Source organism: Podarcis raffonei, chromosome 18, assembly GCF_027172205.1.
Source record: "Podarcis raffonei isolate rPodRaf1 chromosome 18, rPodRaf1.pri, whole genome shotgun sequence".
Lineage (NCBI taxonomy): Eukaryota > Metazoa > Chordata > Lepidosauria > Squamata > Lacertidae > Podarcis > Podarcis raffonei.
Genome location: NC_070619.1, coordinates 4,035,866 through 4,056,457, shown reverse-complemented (window position 1 = coordinate 4,056,457; position 20,592 = coordinate 4,035,866). Strand labels below are relative to the sequence as shown.

At 48.1% G+C, this 20,592-nt stretch overlaps 1 protein-coding gene across 1 annotated transcript; it reads right to left on the bottom strand.

The window, feature by feature from the left end:
- Window positions 1-608: 608 nt before the first annotated feature.
- On the bottom strand, window positions 609-19,712 carry TINCR (TINCR ubiquitin domain containing). Its single transcript, XM_053372424.1, has 4 exons — window positions 19,384-19,712; window positions 12,423-12,499; window positions 3,845-3,963; window positions 609-846 (listed from the first exon to the last, which is right to left on the bottom strand). Exons 1-2 carry the CDS (start codon window positions 19,692-19,694, stop codon window positions 12,475-12,477), a joined length of 336 nt encoding a protein of 111 aa, XP_053228399.1. The 5' UTR covers window positions 19,695-19,712; the 3' UTR covers window positions 609-846; window positions 3,845-3,963; window positions 12,423-12,474.
- Window positions 19,713-20,592: the final 880 nt, after the last annotated feature.

The window sequence follows — 20,592 nt, the reverse complement described above, 5'->3', positions numbered from 1 at the left end:
GGTGATTGATGGAAGTCAAGAAAATAATGGTATAAGATATGAAAATATGTTTAATGATTGTTGAAAATGATACGTTGCAAAATCAATAAAGATTTATATAAATTTTTTAAAAAGGAATACATGTGGCCCTCTGGACCTCCCCGCCTGGCCCTCGGAACATTCCCCAGGCCACACTCCTCACTGCCTTTGCTTCACACCCTCCTCGCGTGTTTTTGCCTGGCCAGGCAGGGTGTGGCCCTCAAATCTGACCCTGCCTCTCGCTCACCTGGTCTGAGAGGGCAGAATTTGGGCGTAAGAACTTCCTGTGCAATGCAAGCATTGCTCCGCCCCCTTTTTCCTTCTGCCCCCGCCCACCACTGGGCTCCAGCACTGACTGGCAGCCGGCAGGGAGGTTTTCCCGGCGCTGCCTGGGTATCGAATTGCAGAATTGGGAGGGATCCTGAGGGTCACCTTGGTCCAACCCCCCTGCAAGGCAGGAATCTAGGCTCTGTGTGTGCTCTAACCACTGAGCCGCACAGCCTCTCCCCAAGGAAGTTGACCTCTGCTCTCCCAGCGTGGGTGACTGAAACCCTCTGCCGCCTCCGCCGCTGCCACCCCACCCCTCTCGCCTTTCCGGCAGACAACTAGGCTAGGCTGTCATGTCTAAACCTGTCTGAAGTATCACCCAGCGCGGAGGCGCCATGAGGGAGTGACTGAAGGCAGAAACTCTCTCTTTCTCTCTCTCTCAGGTCACCAACTCAAAATGCCCAAGAGTCATGGATCTGAAGCGCCGTTTTCTGGTTCTGCCAACGCCTCCGTTCCTCTCCGGATCCATCTTTCTTCCCCTCCTCTTCCTCGCTTGGAGACCTGCAATTTAGCAAGGAGCGACAGGGAACACAGAGGGGAAGATTTAGAACTGATAAAAGACAGGACTTCTTCAAAGCAGCACCTAGTCAAACTGCAGAACTCCCTCTCCCTTTTTTTAACCAAAAAAAAATATATATTGTTTATGCCTATCAAGTTTATAAAGGTAAAGGGACCCCTGACCATTAGGTCCAGTCGTGGCCGACTCTGGGGTCGCGGTGCTCATCTCGCTTTATTGGCCGAGGGAGCCGGCGTACAGCTTCCGGGTCATGTGGCCAGCAGGACTAAGCCGCTTCTGGCGAACCAGAGCAGCGCACGGAAACGCCGTTTACCTTCCCACCAGAGCGGTACCTATTTATCTACTTGCACTTTGACGTGCTTTCGAACTGCTAGGTTGGCAGGAGCAGGGACCGAGCAACGGGAGCTCACCCCGTCGCGGGGATTCGAACCGCCGACCTGATCGGCAAGTCCTGGGCTCTGTGGTTTAACCCACAACGCCACCTGTGATCAAGTTTATACATTTCACTAATTTCGCTATCATTTTAACATTTCAAAACTTCACTTCCTTCCCCCTTTTTCTACGGCCCCTTAAATTTATTTTTAATATCTTCTGCATATCCAAATTGACTTAATTTGGTCATTTATGCATCTGCTTTAAATATATACGCTTCTCAAACTGCAGGTTATTACAATAATCTTGCCAATGTTCTTATCTGTTTACACTTTATCTGTAAATATTCAATAAGCCATTTCCATTTTTTAAAAAAGTTTATCTTGATTTCTTATTCTTCCGGTAAGTTTCGTAATTTCTGCATATTCCATAAGTTTTTGCATCCATTCTTCCTTTGCTGGGGCTCCTTTCCATTTTGGGGTGAGTAACATTCTTGCCGCTGTAGCCGCATACAATCATACCCTGTTTTGCAGCCGAGATCCATTCCGGAGCCCTGGGCCACTAGCCAAAAAGCGGTTTGCGCTTCTATGCATGTGCAAAGTGCAATTTAGCGCTTCTGCACATGCATGAGCGGCAAACCCGGAAATAACGCAATCCTGTACTTCCGGGTTTGCAGCAGACGTTCGCCGGAATGGACGCTAGACAAGGCAGATGTTCACGGAGGTATTACTGTACATGAATAAGTTTCTGTACATTGTAGGTACCGTATTTTTCGCCCTATAAGACGCACCGGCCCATAGGACGCACCTAGTTTTTTGGGAGGAAATAAAGGGGGGGAAATTATTTCCCGCCCCCAGCTGCGGGGGAAGCCTGAGCTTTTAAAAATGCACCTACCATAGTTTTTAGAGGAGAAAAGGATATCTGCCCGAAGCGCGGGGCGCTCTGCTTCAGCACGCCCCACGCTCTGGGCAGCAGGCTGCTATCCGCAGCCTAGGGAACCTTGCGGGAACTCCCGCCGGACTCCCAAGGCTTGCAGATAGCTTCCTGAAGCCTGGAGAGCGAGAGGGGTCAGTGCGCACCGACCCCTCTCGCTCTCCAAGCTTCAGCGAAAGCCTGCATTCGCCCCATAGGACGCACACAGATTTCCCCTTCATTTTGGGAGGGGGAAAAGTACGTCCTATAGGGCGAAAAATACGGTAGTTCTGTCCCTATAATTCCCAAAAGAAAAGCTTCTGGGTGTGTGTGTGTGTGTTTACAAACATTATTTTAAACATCTTTTTCAATTCATTATATATCATTTCCCAGTAAGCTTTAACTTTACCACAAGACCACCCATCCCAGAACTTCCTCCCGCAGGAGGCAAGGACGACGGCCAACTTAGGTGGCTCCTGAAGAGAATTGGACCAATTCAAGGAAGGAGGAGGACGGATTTGTCGCAGAATCATAGAACGGCAGAGCTAGAAGGGACCCCAAGGACCATCTAGTCCAACCCCCGGCCCCTGCCAATGGCTACGAGCCATTGCTTACATTCTTATGGAACCTCCCAGTCCAGAGGCAGTCTATTTGGATCTCTAAGCCAGGGGTCAGCAAACTTTTTCAGCAGGGGGCCGGTCCACTGTCCCACAGACCTTGTGGGGGGCCGGACTAGATTTTGGAGAAAAAATGAACGAATTTCTATGCCCCACAAATAATCCAGAGGTGCATTTTAAATAAAAGGACACATTCTACTCATGTAAAAACATGCTGAAAATCCGTCTGTGGGCCGGATTTAGAAGGCCATTGGGCCGGATCCGGGCCCTGGGCCTTAGTTTGCCTATCCATGCCCTAAGCTCTGTCTGTCCACTGTGAGAACAGGATACAGTGGTACCTCGGGCTAAGTACTTAATTCGTTCCGGAGGTCCGTTCTTAACCTGAAACTGTTCTTAACCTGAAGCACCACTTTAGCTAATGGGGCCTCCTGCTGCTGCCGCACCGCCGGAGCACGATTTCTGTTCTTATCCTGAAGCAAAGTTCTTAACCTGAAGCACTATTTCTGGGTTAGCGGAGTCTGTAACCTGAAGCGTATGTAACCTGAAGCATATGTAACCCGAGGTACCACTGTATTTTAATATTTGGTTGGAAACCGCCCAGAGTGGCTGGGCCACTGGTTTGATCCAGCATGTCCGATTCGAGCTAGTGAGCACATACAGGGTTAAAAACGTGAGAGGCGATGAGCCCAGGTGTGGCCAAGCAGGTGTGCAGATGGCGATCATTTAGAAAGATGCTTTCAAGAAGTTAAAATAACAATAATATCCTGTCTTGGGTCAGCATCCGCATCCTCAGCTTTGGGGCCAAGCATGGTGTCACAGAATGTTTACGAACACTCAAATAGCTCTGGGAGAATCATCTGTTGGTCCGGAGGGATGTCACAAAATGCTGAAGAACATTCCAACAGCTCCAGAGGAAGTGTTGCTCACAGGATGCTGGCGATTAGCAAAATTGCAGGGATGAATTGGGAAAACATCAGGAATGCCGGCAAGGGGGAGGGGAAATGCGTATCAGGAGCTCAGGAAAGCTTTCCGTCTGGGTTTGGGACGGTGTACCTGTTTGTGCTCTCTTTCCACAGCTTACCTTTGGATATCTGCTAGCCGCTGTGATTTGCTCATGTGAGAGAGAAGAAAAACAACAACGTCCTTCTGAATGATGGCGCCATGCCAGGCAGTTCCTCAGCCTCTCAAAGCAAGCATCACCTGCGTCGTTTTTTAAAAAGAAAGGGAGAGAATTGTCAGGCTGCATGCAAACGTCAATCAAGTCAGTGACTGCCAAGAGGGGAGGGCGGTCAGATCAGACCTGTCCCAACAGAGAGAAATTGCCACCGCCTCATATTTATCTCCCCAGTGAGGAAAATAACACAAATAACGGAATTAAAAAATTTAAGTAAATCTTTATTCTCCCAGAAATGGAAACAAGAATTACTGACGGAAGAAAAATGGCAGATGAAATTAATGGACTATGCAGAATTAGATAAGATGACAGGAAGGAGGACCAGAGATTCTCAGAGGACTGGAATAAATATGTGAACTACCTGAAAAGCAATTGTAATTAACAGATTACGCTAGTAGGATTACAAGAAGTTTTGTCAGGAGGAAAATATGAAATATCGCAAGGAAGATTATGAAGAGAGTGATTAGTTAAGATAATTAAAAGTAATAGTGAAATTAAGAAATGTAAATTAAGTGAAAAAGATTGAGAAAATGTCAGATGTGATTGATAGAAGTCAAAAAAATTGTATAAAATATGAAATTGTGTTAAATGATTGCTGAAAATGATAGGTTAAAAAATTAATAAATATATATATAAATAAGATAGTCTTTCCAGCTAAAATAAATAAATAAATTTAAATAAATCTGCATGGGTATGATTCCCCAGCTGTGAAGAACCTCCATACTATTGCCTTGGCTGAAAGATTAAAAATAAATAAATACCTAGCAGCTGCCCTATGGGAGAATCCTTCTCCGCCCCAGCTATTGACTGACATGCTGTGATGTCACAGAATGTTCACAAACATTCCAACGACAGGGAGGGAGGGAAGGGCGAGGTGTGGAATGTTGTCAGGGGTCAGGGGAGCCATGGAAAGATGTACAGGCAAGCTCATCGTTTGGCAGGTGCCATTCAATTGTGAAAGCTCTGCGGACAGTTGTACGTTTTAAATGCACATTGTGTCTTGTGTTGCAAACCCCTAAATTTGTTTCCCCATGGAGGCCAGGGAGCTGCGGGGGTTGCAGCGACCCCGCAACGGGTCACGCAAGCAGATAATCAATAGCAACCGACCCACCTCGCGGTGTCGTCGCAAGGATCACAACCGACAACCTCCCCCGCAAAGGTCTTGTGCAAACGCAAGTTATAATCCGGACATGTTCTTGCAGGGGGGAAAGTCAACCCTCCTGATTAAAAAGCAGAGTTTGCTCCGCTGCCCCTTCTGGAATCGCACCGAGGTGACCTCTTTCCGCCAGCAAAACACACACACACACACACAGCAAGCAGTTTGCTCAGAAAGCATACAGATAAATAAATTTTGCATATTAGCCAGGGCCATAAGCATCGCTACCACCCCCAAATCTGCGAGGCTGAGTCTTAAGTGAATTTTTATGGCCAACATTATCAACCCCCCAAGGATGCCAACATGGAGGAGAGGCTGACTCCTTCTCCCGAACACTGCCAATTATCTGCCGGCGCATTAGGAAAAGGGGGCAGGAAGAAAAACAGGGTCTTTTATGCTGTTTTCTTTTGCGTCGGGTGGAAAACCACCAGGACACAGTCCCGTGCCCCGGATGTTTCCATCAATATTCATGGCTATGACATACAGGTCACCAACTCTGCAAAGGAAAGCATTGTGGCATCTGCAATTAACACACCTCTTTTGCGTGTGTAGGTATGTGGGTGGCACTGTGGGTTAAACCACATAGCTTAGGACTTGCCGATCAGAAGGTCAGTGGTTCGAATCCCCGCGATGGGGTGAGCTCCTGTTGCTTGGTCCCTGCTCCTGCCAACCTAGCAGTTCGATAGCACGTCAAAGTGCAAGTAGATAAATAGGTACCGCTCTGGCGGGAAGGTAAACGGCGTTTCCGTGCACTGCTCTGCTTTGCCAGAAGCGGTTTAGTCCTGCTGGCCACATGACCCGGAAGCTGTACGCCGGTTCCCTCAGTCAATAAAGCGAGATGAGCGCCACAACCCCAGAGTCGGTCACGACTGGACCTAATGGTCAGGGGTCCCTTTACCTTTACCTTTGCGTGTGTAGGGGGTCTTTCTCAGTTCCTCAAATGTGGGGCACGCAGGGCTGCCCCCTCGAGGCCGAACCAGGAGCTGCCAAACACAGCAGCTTGGCTAACTGCTCGCCAGGGACCACTGGCAGCTGATTAGCTGCCGGCGTCCCGTCAAGGTGGTGGTACCGGACAGTATCAGCCCGCTCACGGGGGACAGTGTGGCAGTTGCCTCAGGCGGCAGACTGGGGGCAACCAGGAGGAGTGGCAGATAGGGCCCTCGTATCTACGGGACCGCCTCTCCTGGTCTGCCCCGCAGAGGACCTTAAGGTCCATGAATAATCATAGTTTAGAGGTCCCGGGCCCTAAGGAAGTCAGACTATCCTCCACCAGGGCCAGGGACTTCTCAGTGATGGCTCCGACCGAGACCAGGACCCTGCAGAATTTAACTTCCTTTCACAGGGCCTGTGTTGTTGTTTAGTTGTTTAGTCGTATCCGACTCTTTGTGACCCCCTGGACCAGAGCACGCCAGGCACTCCTGTCTTCCACTGCCTCCCGCAGTTTGGTCAAACTCATGCTCGTAGCTTCGAGAACACTGTCCCACCATCTCGTCCTCTGTCGTCCCCTTCTCCTTGTGCCCTCCATCTTTCCCAACATCAAGGTCTTTAACAGGGAGTCTTCTCTTCTCCTGAGGTGGCCAAAGTCTTGGAGCCTCAGCTTCAGGATCTGTCCTTCCAGTGAGCACTCAGGGCTGATTTCCTTCAGAATGGAGAGGTTTGATCTTCTTGCAGTCCATGGGACTCTCAGGAGTTTCCTCCAGCACCAGAATTCAAAAGCATCCATTCTTCGGTGATCAGCCTTCTTTATGGTCCAGCTCTCACTTCCGTACATCACTACTGGGAAAACCATAGCTTTATGGACCTTTGTAGAACAGAGCTATTCTACCTGGCCTTTAATTTGAATTCAGCCTGATCTTTTATTTCCTTTCTCTTCCCTCCCCCTCCCCTTTTATGAAGATCACCTGCTCTGAGACCCCACAGCTAATTCTCCCCTGGCCTCCTCGCTGGCCCAAGTAGGACCAATTCAGCCAGCTAGCCCTGGGGATTATCTAATGCTTATTTCCCCTAAATTGATTTCTGAATTTTGAATTTTATTGTTATTCATGTTTTTTATACTATCTTTTATTCTGCTTTTACAATTAAGTATTTTAAATTTGTTGTTAGCCACCCTGAGCCCGGTTTCTGAACCGGGAAGGGCGGGGTATAATTTTTTAAATATTATTATTATTATTATTATTATTATTATTATTATTATTATTATTATTATGGACCCCAAGGAGAGGACCACTAAGCGCAGGAGACAAGGCAAGCACTGCCTGCTCCTCTCTGGCCCCCTTCTTCCCCCAACACCTCAACGCCTTCAGTGTTTCTCTGGTCTGCATCCCGTCCACTTGGATGGAGGCGGTGGTTAGGATCAGAAGGTTGGAGGTTCGAACCCACCCCGGAGCAGCTGTGGGCAGGATTCCTGCATTATATGATTCTGTGAAATGAGGAGAGGGAGAACAGTGCTTCTTTATCTTTTTCTTTGGTGATCCCTCGTAGCCAAGGAAGATTGTCTTCCATGAACACAGTCTTAACAGTGAGTCCAATTCTGGATCCACACGTCCTTCCACAGTGGGAACATAGGTTTCCGGGCGGGAGTTGGTCACAGTGAGGGTTTGCCAAGCGTGCCTTCCTCTTAGCACGTTTCTCCCTTGCGTCCTGAGTTCGAGTGTCTTCAAAGCCCACGACACCTTTGGTAAAGGTTCTCCATCTGGAGCACTCGCAGGCCAGTGTTTCCCAGTTGTCGGTGTTTATACTACATTTTTAAATATTTGCCTGGAGAGAGCCTTTAAGCCTCTTTTGTAGACCACCAGCATCACGCTTTCCATTTTAAAGTTCGGAATAGAGGAGTTGCTTTGGAAGATAATCATCAGGCATCCGCACAACATGACCAGTCCAACGAAGTTGATGTTGAAGAATCATCGCTTTGACACTGGTGATCTTTGCTTCTTCCAGTACACGGGCATTAGTTCGCCTGTCTTCCCAAATGATATGTAAATTTTTTCGGAGGCACCGTTGATGGAATCTTCTGAGGAGCTGGAGATGGCGTTTATAAGTGGTCCATGTTTCACGTGCATACAGTAAGTTTGGTATTACAATAGAGAACAATGCAGGCCACTTTGAGCCACTTGGAGTGCTTTATATACATTATTTACACAATGGGCTGCACGTGATTGGCTAATTCCGGAATTCTCCTGTAGGCCAATCAGATTGTGGATTCACTTCCATCTGGAGCTGGATTGGGTGGCTCCTGCAGACCAATCATACTGCTGCATTGTTCTAGGACCAATCAGACTGCTGCATTTTGGATCCTATTCAACTCAGTACATAACATGGAGGAAAAAAGGAATATGGATATATTTGCAGCAAAAGCAAATAAGCCATTGCCAAAGCACACCTGCCAGTCTGTTGGTCTTGCTCTTTCTCAAAAAAGGAAGATTAGCAGTGACAAGATCCACCGAAGGCACAAAGGGGAAACAGGTCACCCTGGAAAAACAGGCTTTGCTTCTGTACACAACGTGTCTGAGTCCTGACTCAGGAGAGGTGCAGCACATGACCGGCAACCATAATTATTGTTTATCCAGATGCCTGCCCAGTGATCACACTCAAAGATCCATGAAGGGGACTGAGCAAAGATTATTATTATGATATATTATGTATTATATTAATATATTGTTTTAAATAGTAATAGTAGTAGTCAATGACAAACCTAGACAGCAGCTTGAAAAGCAGAGACATCACTTTGCCAACAAAGGTCCGTATAGTAAAAGCTCTGGTTTTCCCAGTAGTGATGTATGGAAGTGAGAGCTGGACCATAAAGAAGGCTGATCGCCTAAGAATGGATACTTTTGAATTCTGGTGCTGGAGGAGACTCTTGAGAGTCCCATGGACTGCAAGAAGATCAAACCTCTCCATTCTGAAGGAAATCAGCCCTGAGTGCTCACTGGAAGGACAGATCATGAAGCTGAGGCTCCAAGACTTTGGCCACCTCATGAGAAGAGAAGACTCCCTGGAAAAGACCCTGGTGTTGGGAAAGATGGAGGGCACAAGGAGAAGGGGACAACAGAGGATGAGATGGTGGGACAGTGTTCTCGAAGCTACCAGCATGAGTTTGACCAAACTGCGGGAGGCAGTGGAGGACAGAAGTGCCTGGCGTGCTCTGGTCCAGGGGGTCACGCAGAGTCGGACACGATTAAACGACTAAACAAGTAGTAGTAGCAGCAGTAGATATGACTATTTATACCCTGTCTTTTTCCCTGATGGGACCCAATGCAGCTTCTAAATAGATAGAGCACAAAACTATCAATCTCAGGGTTGTGGGTTCGAGACCCACATCGGGCAAAAGGTTCCTTCCGACGCTACAATTCTATGAAAACATAGGAAAACCAACCCTTGCAATACCATGAAACATCCATAGGATTAAAACTATGCACATCACTTTGCTGGCAGTGTTTGCCGATGGATCTGGTTGGCCGCTGTAGAAGCGAGGAGGCGGATTGGAGCGGCCTTTGGTCTGATCCACCAGAGCTCCTTCTTACGTTGCTTTTTTTAAAGGAAGATTGGGCACAAGAAGAGCCCAAAGGGGGGTCATCATGGCAGGGGGTTGGGCTCCACGGGATGGGGGACCACATGTTGAGATTCCTGCATTGCAGGGGGTTGGACTAGATGGCCCCTGGGGTTCCTTCCAAGTGTAGAATTCTGTAATTCCAGTCCTCCTCCCATAGCGGCCAGCCAACTGCAAGCAGGACCAGGGTGCAAGAATGTTCTTCCTTCCTGTGGTGGCCAGGAATCCATAGAATCGTAGAATTGTTGACTTGGTGTGATGGCCTGGGACTTGGGCTCGGACTCGGAACCAGAGGAGACTCAGTCCGCACCGGATCCTTTGCCCCAGGCATCATCTGAACCAAGTCTGGGGCCTGATCCTGAAGAGTCCCAGTCTGCACAGGTTCCCCTGCAAGAAGCACCAGCTAGGCCGAGTCAGGGGCCTGAGCCTGCCCTGGCTCCAGATGCGGGGATGACCTCGCTGCCTCCAGCCGGGCCATCACTTACAGCTGCTCCACTACCGGTTGGGTCAGGGGAGGCTGAGGCGGCCCCTGGGTCTAGTAACCCACCGACGTCTCCCAAGCTGCAGAGACTAATATCTGAGAGAAGGAGAGACTTGCAGGAGGAGTGCTCGCCTTCGGGCAAAACAGGGAGGTGAGTCACCGGGGGATCAGGACCGGCCGTTACCCCGACAAAGATAAAAGGCTGTTGGACCCTGTCCCAGGTTGCGGGAGCAACATTGCTGTATGCCAGATTCTGCCTGAGATCCTGTACCTGTCCTTGCCTGGTTTCCTGCCTCGCGTCCTGCCTTGACCCTGTCGGACTGACTCCTAGAGGAACGTTTGGATTCTGGACCGGTCCTGGGCTGCGTTGCATGGGTTACCCCCTGGCCCAGCACAGTTGGAAAGGGACCCCATGAGTCATCTAGTCCATGCAGATCCTCCCCCCCCCCATTTCAATCCATGCTGGGCCCTGCTTAGCTCTGCAAATGCGTTTGGCAGTTTTCCTTCTGTGTTCCACTTGTGCACACCTATTAACCAGCATTCACATGAGAGGCAGAATCCACCCACCAGGTAGACATGTAACTGTTGGCAAGCAACTAAGGAAACGGGGGCAACTGACAGGCCCCCAGCTGGTGTGCCGGGCAAACTCCAGTCCTTGGTGCAGCATGAATCTGCGCCCTGAGCTTCAGAAGTTGGGGCACGCTACTCAGCAGAGTAAACGCTGCACAAACGGAAGGGGCAGGAAAGGCTGTGTGAGCATATTTGCAAGCAGTTTATTCAGCGTAGTAAAGGTAAAGGGACCCTTGACCATTAGGTCCAGTCGTGGTCGACTCTGGGGTTGCGGTGCTTATCTCGTTTTATTGGCCGAGGGAGCCGGCGTACAGCTTCCGGGTCATGTGGCCAGCATGACTAAGCCGCTTCTGGCGAACCAGAGCAGCGCACGGAAACGCCGTTTACCTTCCCGCCGGAGTGGTACCTATTTATCTACTTGCACTTTGACGTGCTTTTGAACTGCTAGGTTGGCAGGAACAGGGACCGAGCAACAGGAGCTCACCCTGTTGCGGAGATTCGAACTGCCGACCTTCTGATTGGCAAGTCCTAGGCTCTGTGGTTTAACCCACAGCGCCACCCGTGTCCCTTGCTTATTCAGCGTACAGCAGGACAAAAGGAAACATGTCTGACCTCCTTCGTGTCCAAAGCAAAACGGCAAAAGCAAAAACTGTACCCAAACGGAAGTTCCCAGCAAGCTGTGCTGGAGTGTAAACAGGCACGTGACACACAACAATCATGCCTGTTCCTTAAGGTGGAACGGAATATCCTATCAGTAACTTCTTGAGATCTGGAAGGAGCTAAACTCTGAAGGACAACAAGGCCTGTAAATGGCTGGGGCAGTGGAGTAGGAATATAAGAAGCTGCCTTATACCCCTGACCAGACCACCGGTCCCTCTCGCCCAGGAATCACAGAATCTTAGAACTGTAGAGTTGGGAAGATCATCTAGTGCCAGGCATGGCCAAACATGGCCCTCCAGCTGTTTGGGGACTACAGTTCCCATCATCCCTGACCACTGGTCCTGTTAGGTAGGGGTGATGGGAGTTGTAGTCCCAAAACACCTGGAGGTGTTTGCCTATGCCTGGGTTAGACCTCCAGGTCTGCCCTGAAGCCTCCAGGTTTTCGTGGCAGGTGGAGGGCCTGAATTTTCAAGCAGGTGAAGGAGCCTCTGGTGGTAAAAAGAAAAATAAGCAACAACAATGACTGTTGATGCAGCTTGAAAGCTTCAGCCTGGCAGAAGCGGTGTGCAAATTCTCACGTAGACACTCGGGGGTGGGGGTCTTCCTTCTTCTGCCCCCCTCTCCTAATTGATCTTCACCTCCAGGGTTTGCCTCTGTGCCATCCTATGGCATAGATAGCCCATGAGCTTGCATGCCCTCCAACATTTCTCTGATGAACACCTAGGGCACACATTCCCACCCCCTCCGACATTTCCCCATTGAAAATAGGGGTGTCCTGTTGAGGATAAGCAGGGCAGTCCGGGATCAAATCAGAAACCTAGGTAGCTTCTGTTATTCCCGGACCGTCCCTGGAAAATAGGGACATTTGGAGAGCCTCAGCTTGCCCCTGGAGATATGACTGTGGCAGCCCTTGGAGACGGAGGTTAATTGGGTAGTAGCAAAGGGCAGGACTAGCCCCCCCCCTGTTTCTCATATATATAGCCCAATCCCCCTGCAATGCAGCTGTCCCAAGCAGGTATCGAACCTGCAACCTTGGCGTTCATTGGCAGCACGCTCTAACCAACTGGCTTACCTGGAGATGGCAGGGCTTGAACCTGGGACCTTCTGAGTACAAGGCAGATGTCCTACCATTCATCTATGGCCTTTCCCCTAAAAATAGAAAGAGAGATACTAGTCCTCAAGGTTCCGGATCAGGGGCTGATTTAAACAGAAACACGGGAAGCTGCCTTATAACATGGCAAATCGTGGTCCGGTTACCTCTGTAGTACCGCCTGCCCCAAGAATGGGTCACTGGTTGCCCTTCAGATGTTGCCGGCCTCCCAGTCCTATCAGGCTCAGCCAACATGACCAGCGGTGGCGGACAATAGGAACTGTAGCTTAAGAGGACATACCCAACACATGGCAGAACTCCCCCTCCCAAGTCATAGGTGACCCTGCAATCCTAACCGCATCTACTCAGAAGTAAGACCTGGTGACAATTTTTGATGGTGCTTACTCCGAAGGTAAGCAGGGTTAGGTTTAGGTAAGCAGGGTTAGGTGTTTTGGATCAGGTTCGCCATATTGATTTGTATGCTGTTGGTGGATTCTTGTCATTGTCTTGTTGGGCTGTGTATGTGATAAAGGGGAGTCATACTGGGGTGAAGGCGTCTTCTTCTGTTTGTCCCCATGTCAGTTTCAGTTTATTGGTTAATTTTTCTAGTAGGGCTGTTTCCCATACTATGTGGTACCACTGGTCCATGCTTACTCCTGACAGGTCTCTCCAGTGTCTGGCTATGATGCTTCTGGCTGCTGAAAGTAGGTGGGTAATGAGTGCTTTGTGGTGTAAATGGGCATTATTGTCTTGGAAGATGTTTAGTAGGGCCAATTCTGGGGTGATGTCTAATACTTGCGTAGTTATTTTACATATTTCTCATGTGGCTGTTGTCCAGAATAGTTGGATTTTGGGGCACTCCCACCACATGTGGAGGTATGTGCCTGTAGAGGTGCACCCTCTCCAGTATTTTGGTGAGGTTCCTGGGCATATTAGCACTAGTTTTCTTGGTGTTAGGTACCACCTGTAGTGGAGTTTCAGAGTGAGTTCTTTTCTTTTCATTGATATGGATTTAAAGGGGGGTTTAGACCACATTCTGGTCCATTGAGTGGGGTTAATCTCATAGCCTATGTCATTCTCCCATTGTTTTTTGATTGAATTTGTATACCGCCCTATACCCATAGATCTCAGGGCGGTTCACGTCATAAAAATTGCAATTTTCCTGATTATAATGCTGGCACTTCATGTTGTGCAGCTGTGGCTTTGGGGGCCGATATGCCAGCATGCCAAGCTAAATTTCATCTACATGGTATGACACAACAGGAATGCCATCGGACCATGTCGCCATTATCCCACTCTCTTGGCCCATGTGTGCTTCCTTTGCCCCACGAGTCTGCCACAGAAACAGCGGGAAAGAACCATAGGCCAGTAAGGTAAAGGTAAAGGGACCCCTGACCGTTAGGTCCAGTCGTGGCCAACTCTGGGTTTGCGACGCTCATCTCGCTTTACTGGCCGAGGGAGCCGGCGTACAGCTTCCGGGTCATGTGGCCAGCATGACTAAGCCGCTTCTGGCGAACCAGAGCAGCGCACGGAAACACCGTTTACCTTCCCGCCGGAGTGGTACCTATTTATCTACTTGCACTTTGACGTGCTTTCGAACTGCTAGGTTGGCAGGAGCAGGGACCGAGCAACGGGAGCTCACCCCATCGCGGGGATTCGAACCGCGACCTTCTGATTAGCAAGTCCTAGGCTCTGTGGTTTAACCCACAGTGCCACCCACGTCCCTTATATGTGCATTACGAAGACAATAAACGGAGCTTGATCCGGGTTTTGCTCACAGCAATTTCACATCCTCAAGGACAGGGTGTGAGACATGGCTCTGTGTGCCCAAGATTTGCTACTGTAGCTGCATCCACAAGGCAGAATATTCCTTTTCCTCCTACGTTTCCCTATCTGCTACGGTAATTTCCACATTGCATCCAGGCTTCCACACAATGTAAGAAAACCCATGCGTCATCGCACATGCTTAGTGCTCTTTCCCCCCATTATTCAGTTCCCTGTTATAGTTGAGCCACTTCTGGAAATCTAGCAAAATACAGTGGTACCTCGGGTTAAGTACTTAATTCGTTCGGGAGGTCTGTTCTTAACCTGAAACTGTTCTTAACCTGAAGCACCACTTTGGCTAATGGGGCCTCCTGCTGCTGCCGCCCCGCCGAAGCACGATTTCTGTTCTCATCCTGAAGCAAAGTTCTTAACCTGAAGCACTATTTCTGGGTTAGCGGAGTCTGTAACCTGAAGCGTATGTAACCCGAGGTACCACTGTATAATGGATGTTTAGCATGCTCCTGGCTTCTGGGGAAAGCCTGTTGCAGCCCACTTTAAGCGGGAGCAAAGGATATATCGGCCAAAATTCCGCAGGAACTGCAGCGTGAAATGAACATTCGAAAACAAGACGGATAGGGAAAGTCATACAATATTCCCCCATATCCGAATGCAACACACAGCCAGTGTACACAGCAGAGATGGCGAACCTGCGGGCCTCCAGATTCTGGTTGAACTCCAATTCCCATCATCCCCAACAGCTGGGGTTGATGGGAGCTGTAGTCCTCCGACATGTGGAAAGTCACAGGTGTCCTGCAGGCCGGTGATCATAGAACCCTACGGGGTCATCTAGCCCAACCCCTTGCAAGGCCGCAATCTATTGCCCTACATGGGACTTGAACCCACAACCATAAGAGTCTCATGCTCCTAGGTGGTTGTCCCCAATGGAGGCAAAGGCTGTGAAAAAACTTAATATGGAGTCTAAATGGCCGAAATATTGGGAAATTTTGGAGCAAGAGGGGGATATACTGAAATTGCAGAGTTATGAGAAATTGAAAGATAAAGTGCGAGACTGGCTTCATTATTATCAAATAATGGAGGTTTTTAAGTTAGACAGGAAAATTGGTTTCCAGGTGGAAAAATCAAAATTGGAGACAGAATTGTTAGAATCCAAAACTAAGAACTTGTCAAAAATGTATAACTTGCTGTTGGAATGGAATACACAGGATGAAACAGTTAAATCAGCTATGATCAAGTGGGCACAAGATATTGGTCATAACATTATGTTTGAGGACTGGGAACGGTTGTGGACCACTGGTATAAAATTTACGGCATGTAATGCCTTAAAAGAAAATATTATGAAAATGATTTATAGGTGGTACATGACCCCAGTCAAGCTCGCAAAAATTTACCACTTGTCTGATAATAAGTGTTGGAAATGTAAAGAGACTGAAGGTACATTCTTTCACCTTTGGTGGACATGCCCAAGGATTAAGGCTTTCTGGGAAGTGATTTATAACGAAATGAAAAAGGTATTTAAATATACCTTTCTGAAGAAACCAGAGGCCTTTCTTCTGGGTATGGTCGGCCAATTGGTGTCAAAGAAGGACAGAACTTTTTTTATGTATGCCACAACAGCAGCAAGAATACTCATCGCAAAGTATTGGAAGACAGATCTACCCACCGTGGAAGAATGGCAGATGAAGGTAATAGATTATATGGGACTGGCAGAAATGACCGGCAGAATCCGAGACCAGGGAAAAGAGACGGCGGAAGAAGATTGGAAGAAATTTAAGGACTATCTTAAGAAACATTGTAAAATTACTGAATGTTAGAACGGTGTTGATTTTGAAATTAAGGGGTTTTTAGCTGTAATGATTATGTAATTAAGAAAAGAAAGGTCAAAAACTATATAGAAATTAGGGGAAGGATTTGCTGAATTGAACTAATTAGAGATTGGAATACAGAAAGGGGAGGTATGAGGAGGTCGGGAAAGTAAGTTTTATGAATATTGGGGCTTGAAATTATACTTGTTGTTGTATGTGTTTTGTATGTATTTTTGTTGTTTCTGTTTGTTCTTTTGTTTTTTCTATTTTATATAAATCTTTAAAACCATAATAAATATCTTATTAAAAAAAAGAGTCTCATGCTCTACCGACTGAGTGATGTGCAGTATCACTGGGGTTGTGGCTCCCGCCCTGTGGAACGCCCTCCCAACAGATGTCAAGGAAGTAAACAACTATCTGACTTTTAGAAGACATCTGAAGGAAGCCCTGTTCAGGGAAGTTTTTCATGTTTGGAGTTTTATTCTGTATTTAGTCCTCTGTTGGGAGCTGCCCAGAGTGGCTGGGGAAACCCAGTCAGATGTGCGGGGTATGAATATTATTATTATTATTACATGTTTGAAGTTTTATTCTGGGGTTGCGGCGCTCATCTCGCTTTACTGGCCGAGGGAGCCGGCGTACAGCTTCCGGGTCATGTGGCCAGAATGACTAAGCCGCTTCGGGCAAACCAGAGCAGCGCACGGAAACGCCGTTTACCTTCCCACCGGATTGATACCTATTTATCTACTTGCACTTTGTGCTTTCAAACTGCTAGGTTGGCAGGAGCAGGGACGGAGCAACGGGAGCTCACCCCGTCGCGGGGATTCGAACCACCGACCTTCTGATAGGCAAGCCCAAGAGGCTCAGTGGTTTAGACCACAGCGCCACCCGCGTCCCTCAATATGCAGTAGTAGATGTTTAAAACAGGACTTATGGAGGGTATGGGGTGAAGTCCCGAGATTCAGAGAATCTTTATATAGTTTTTTAAAAAGAAATCTCTGTTTATGGGTACTTGGTATTTGTAAAACCAATAAAAACGAATAGTCCTCTGTTGGGAGCCGCCCAGAGTGGGGTATGAATATTGTTGTTGTTGTTATATTATAGATAGTCTTTGCGTATCCGGAAAAATGACAGGCAAATGCAAAAATAGCACAGCTTGAATTCTGAATTCCACCACCTCCAATAACCCTCCATTCACTGGGTCAAATCCTGCTCTGCCTTTGCCCTCTGCCCCAAGCTTGTTCTGACCCTCAAAGTTGGCTTTGCACTCACTTGAGCAAAGAGGACTTTGGCTCCTGATTTATTTAGCCGCAGAGGAGACAGCACCAAAGGGATGGCTCTACATAAAGGCATAGACAAAGTGGACTGTCCTCCACTGGAGGTTTTGAAGCAAAAGTTGAGGATTCTTTCCCTGTGATTCCAGCCTTGCGGGGTTGGACTAGAGGACCTTTGGAGACGACGGATTCTACGGTAAGTCTTTGCTCTGCAAATAATGCTCTCTGCTCTCCCCCAAAACCAGGCGTCTTGCAATAACGGCCGGCTAAAGAGCAGGCTTTTTGCTGCGTTTTTAAAACGAGTTCGATCAACATTTCTGCAGTTTCCCCTGAATTAAGCCCAGAGTTGTAGGAACTTAGGAATTTGCCTTATGCAGGGCTCAGCAATGCCTGCACTGACTGGCAGAGGCTTGAAGCTGGCATTTCCTGCATGCAAATGAGGCGCTCAATGGCTGAACTGATGTCCTTTCTTTCCATGCAAAGCAAGATTCTAGTCCTCATCGATTCAAACCAAAAGGGCCGATTGAGATGAGCGCATAGGAAACTGCCTGATACAAAGGTTTGCTCCACTTAGCTACACTGACTGGCAGCAGCTCCCCAGCATTTCGGGCAGGGATCCCGTTCTTTAATGAAATAATTTTTATTGGTTTTACAAATACTAAGTACAAATAAACAGAGATTTATTTTTTAAAGACTATATAAAGATTCTCCGAATCTCAGGACTTCCCCCCCATCCCCTCCATAAGTCCCATTTTAAACATCTACTACTGCATATTCAGGGACGCGGGTGGCGCTATGGGTTAAACCACAGAGCCTAGGGCTTGCCAATCAGAAGGTCGGCAGTTCGAATCCCCGCAATGATGGGGTGAGCTCCCGTTGCTCGGTCCCTGCTCCTGCCCACCTAGCAGTTCAAAAGCACATCAAAGTGCAAGTAGATAAATAGGTACCGCTCCGGCAGGAAGGTAAACGGCGTTTCCGTGCGCTGCTCTGGTTCGCCAGAAGCGGCTTAGTCCTGCAGGCCACATGACCCAAAAGCTGTACGCCGGCTCCCTCGGCCAATAAAGTGAGATGAGCGCCGCAACCCCAGAGTTGGTCATGACTGGACCTAATGGTCAAGGGTCCTGTTACCTTTTTACTGCATATTCATCCATTCTCCAGTTTCTATATCCAACCATATTATCCATGGTCATTTTTACACTACAAGTGAAATCAAAATCCTGCTTTTGTTTCCATCTCCTTACAGCGGTCTCCTGAATAACTTATAAATTACAGTGGTACCTCGGGTTACATACGCTTCAGGTTACACACTCCGCTAACCCAGAAATAGTGCTTCAGGTTAAGAACTTTGCTTCAGGATAAGAACAGAAATCGTGCTCCGGCGGCACGGCAGCAGCAGGAGGCCCCATTAGCTTAAGTGGTACTTCAGGTTAAGAACGGTTTCAGGTTAAGAACGGACCTCCAGAACGAATTAAGTACTTAACCCGAGGTATCACTGTATTCCCATTCTTTTATCAAGTTTTTGTCCTCTTGGTTTCTGAGTTTTCCAGTCGGCTTCGCCATCTCGGCATAGTCCGTCAGCTTGGTTTGCCATGGGCAGGGGTCCCTCTCAGTCTTAAGGTAAAGGTAAAGGGAACCCTGACCATTAGGTCCAGTCGTGGCCGACTCTGGGGTTGCGGCGCTCATCTCGCTTTATTGGCTGAGGGAGCCGGCGTACAGCTTCTCAGTCTTACTCGGGGGTTAAAACCGGGAACCTTCATCTCCAACCGGGAACAGCCTTTCTCAACCTGTGGGTCCCCAGATGTTGTTGAACTACAACTCCCATCACCCCTAGCTAGCAAGGCTCAGGGATGATGGGAGTTGTAGTCCAACAACATCTGGGGACCCACAGGTTGAGAACCGCTGCCCTAAAAGCAGGGGCTCTCCCACTGAACTACAAGAGACAGCCACTGCGATTTCCTTGCATTGCCGCGGGTTGGTCTGGATGACCTTTGGGGGTACCTTCCAACTCTACAGCTCCCCAAACCAACCCAAACTTCCTAAGCATCTGGCTAAGCTTGGCTGAGGAGCAATGCCCAGGGAACCCACCTCTTGTCGCTGATGAGCAGGAGGACGGACCCGTTCTGGATCTTGGCCTCCTTCACCGTCTCGTGCTCCTCAATCACCCGGGCGTTGTAGAAGAAGGTCTTCTTCCACGAGGTCACCCCTTCCCGCACCAGGTGGGCTCTCAGGTCCATCATGGTGTCGGTGGACCTCACCGTCAGAGGCAGCAGGAGGTCTTCGTCGGCCAGGTGGACCTTGATGTGGTACTTCTTCCACCGGGACAGGCTTCTCCGCAGGGTCTCCATCCCCTCCGGCTCGGCGAGAGAGGCAGGCGAGAGAGAGGCCAGCGAAAGCATGAAGCCGAGAGCAGGGAGACCAGGAACTCCCAGGGAGGTTTCGGAAAGGGAACGCCAGCCTGCCAGGCTAGACAAACCGGTCCGGCCTGAGCCCGTCAGGTGGCATGTTTCGCATTCCAGGCAAGATCTTGCCCTGTCTCTCATCCCAAGGAGTGCAGAGGCAGAGATCAGGGGCTTGGCGTGCGTCACAATATGGGGAGACCTATCACCACCACTTATTTCATAGAATCGCAGGATCGCAGAACGGGAAGGGACCACAAGGGCTATCCAGCCCACCCCCTGAAAAGCAAAGGTTTTTCTTTCTTTTTTCACAATAATATTTATTATTTTCCATACATAAACATAGCAAAAGAAACGATTAACAATAATAAAGGGGAAAGAAGAAAAAGAAAAAAGAATATAGACTATAAAATAGAACAAATCATCACTACAATAACACTTAATTAATTACTCCAAATCCATCTTCATAAACATATTATTTGACTTCCTCAAATCTCTTCCATCTGAATTTCTCAGTAATTATATGTAGCAGTTTCCAATATCATTATTTCATAAAACCATGTCACAGTCATAATCATATTTCCTAACTTTTCTTATCATACATTTTCTTCTTTATTTATTTAATCCCAATTTAGTCCTAGGCCTAATTGATTCTTTCAAGTGATTACATATCTTTAATATTACAATATTTATTCAGATAGTCTTTAAATTTCTTCCAGTCTTCTTGGTGTTCCTCTTTTTTCTGGTCGCGGATTCGCCCAGTGAGATCAGCCAGCTCCATAAACTCCATCACCTTCATCTGCCATTCTTCTACCGATGGTAGTTCTTGTATTTTCCATTTTTTGGCTAGTAAAATCCGTGCAGCAGTGGTGGCATACAAAAATACATTTACATCTTT

Coding starts and splice junctions, on each gene's coding strand:
- TINCR (XM_053372424.1), bottom strand. CDS start 19,694: ATGCTTTCGCTGGCCTCTCTCTCGCCTGCCTCTCTCGCCGAGCCGGAG. Junction 12,500..19,383: donor CTGCTCATCAGCGACAAGAG/GTGGGTTCCCTG, acceptor TTCTATTTTTAG/GGGAAAGGCCATAGATGAAT.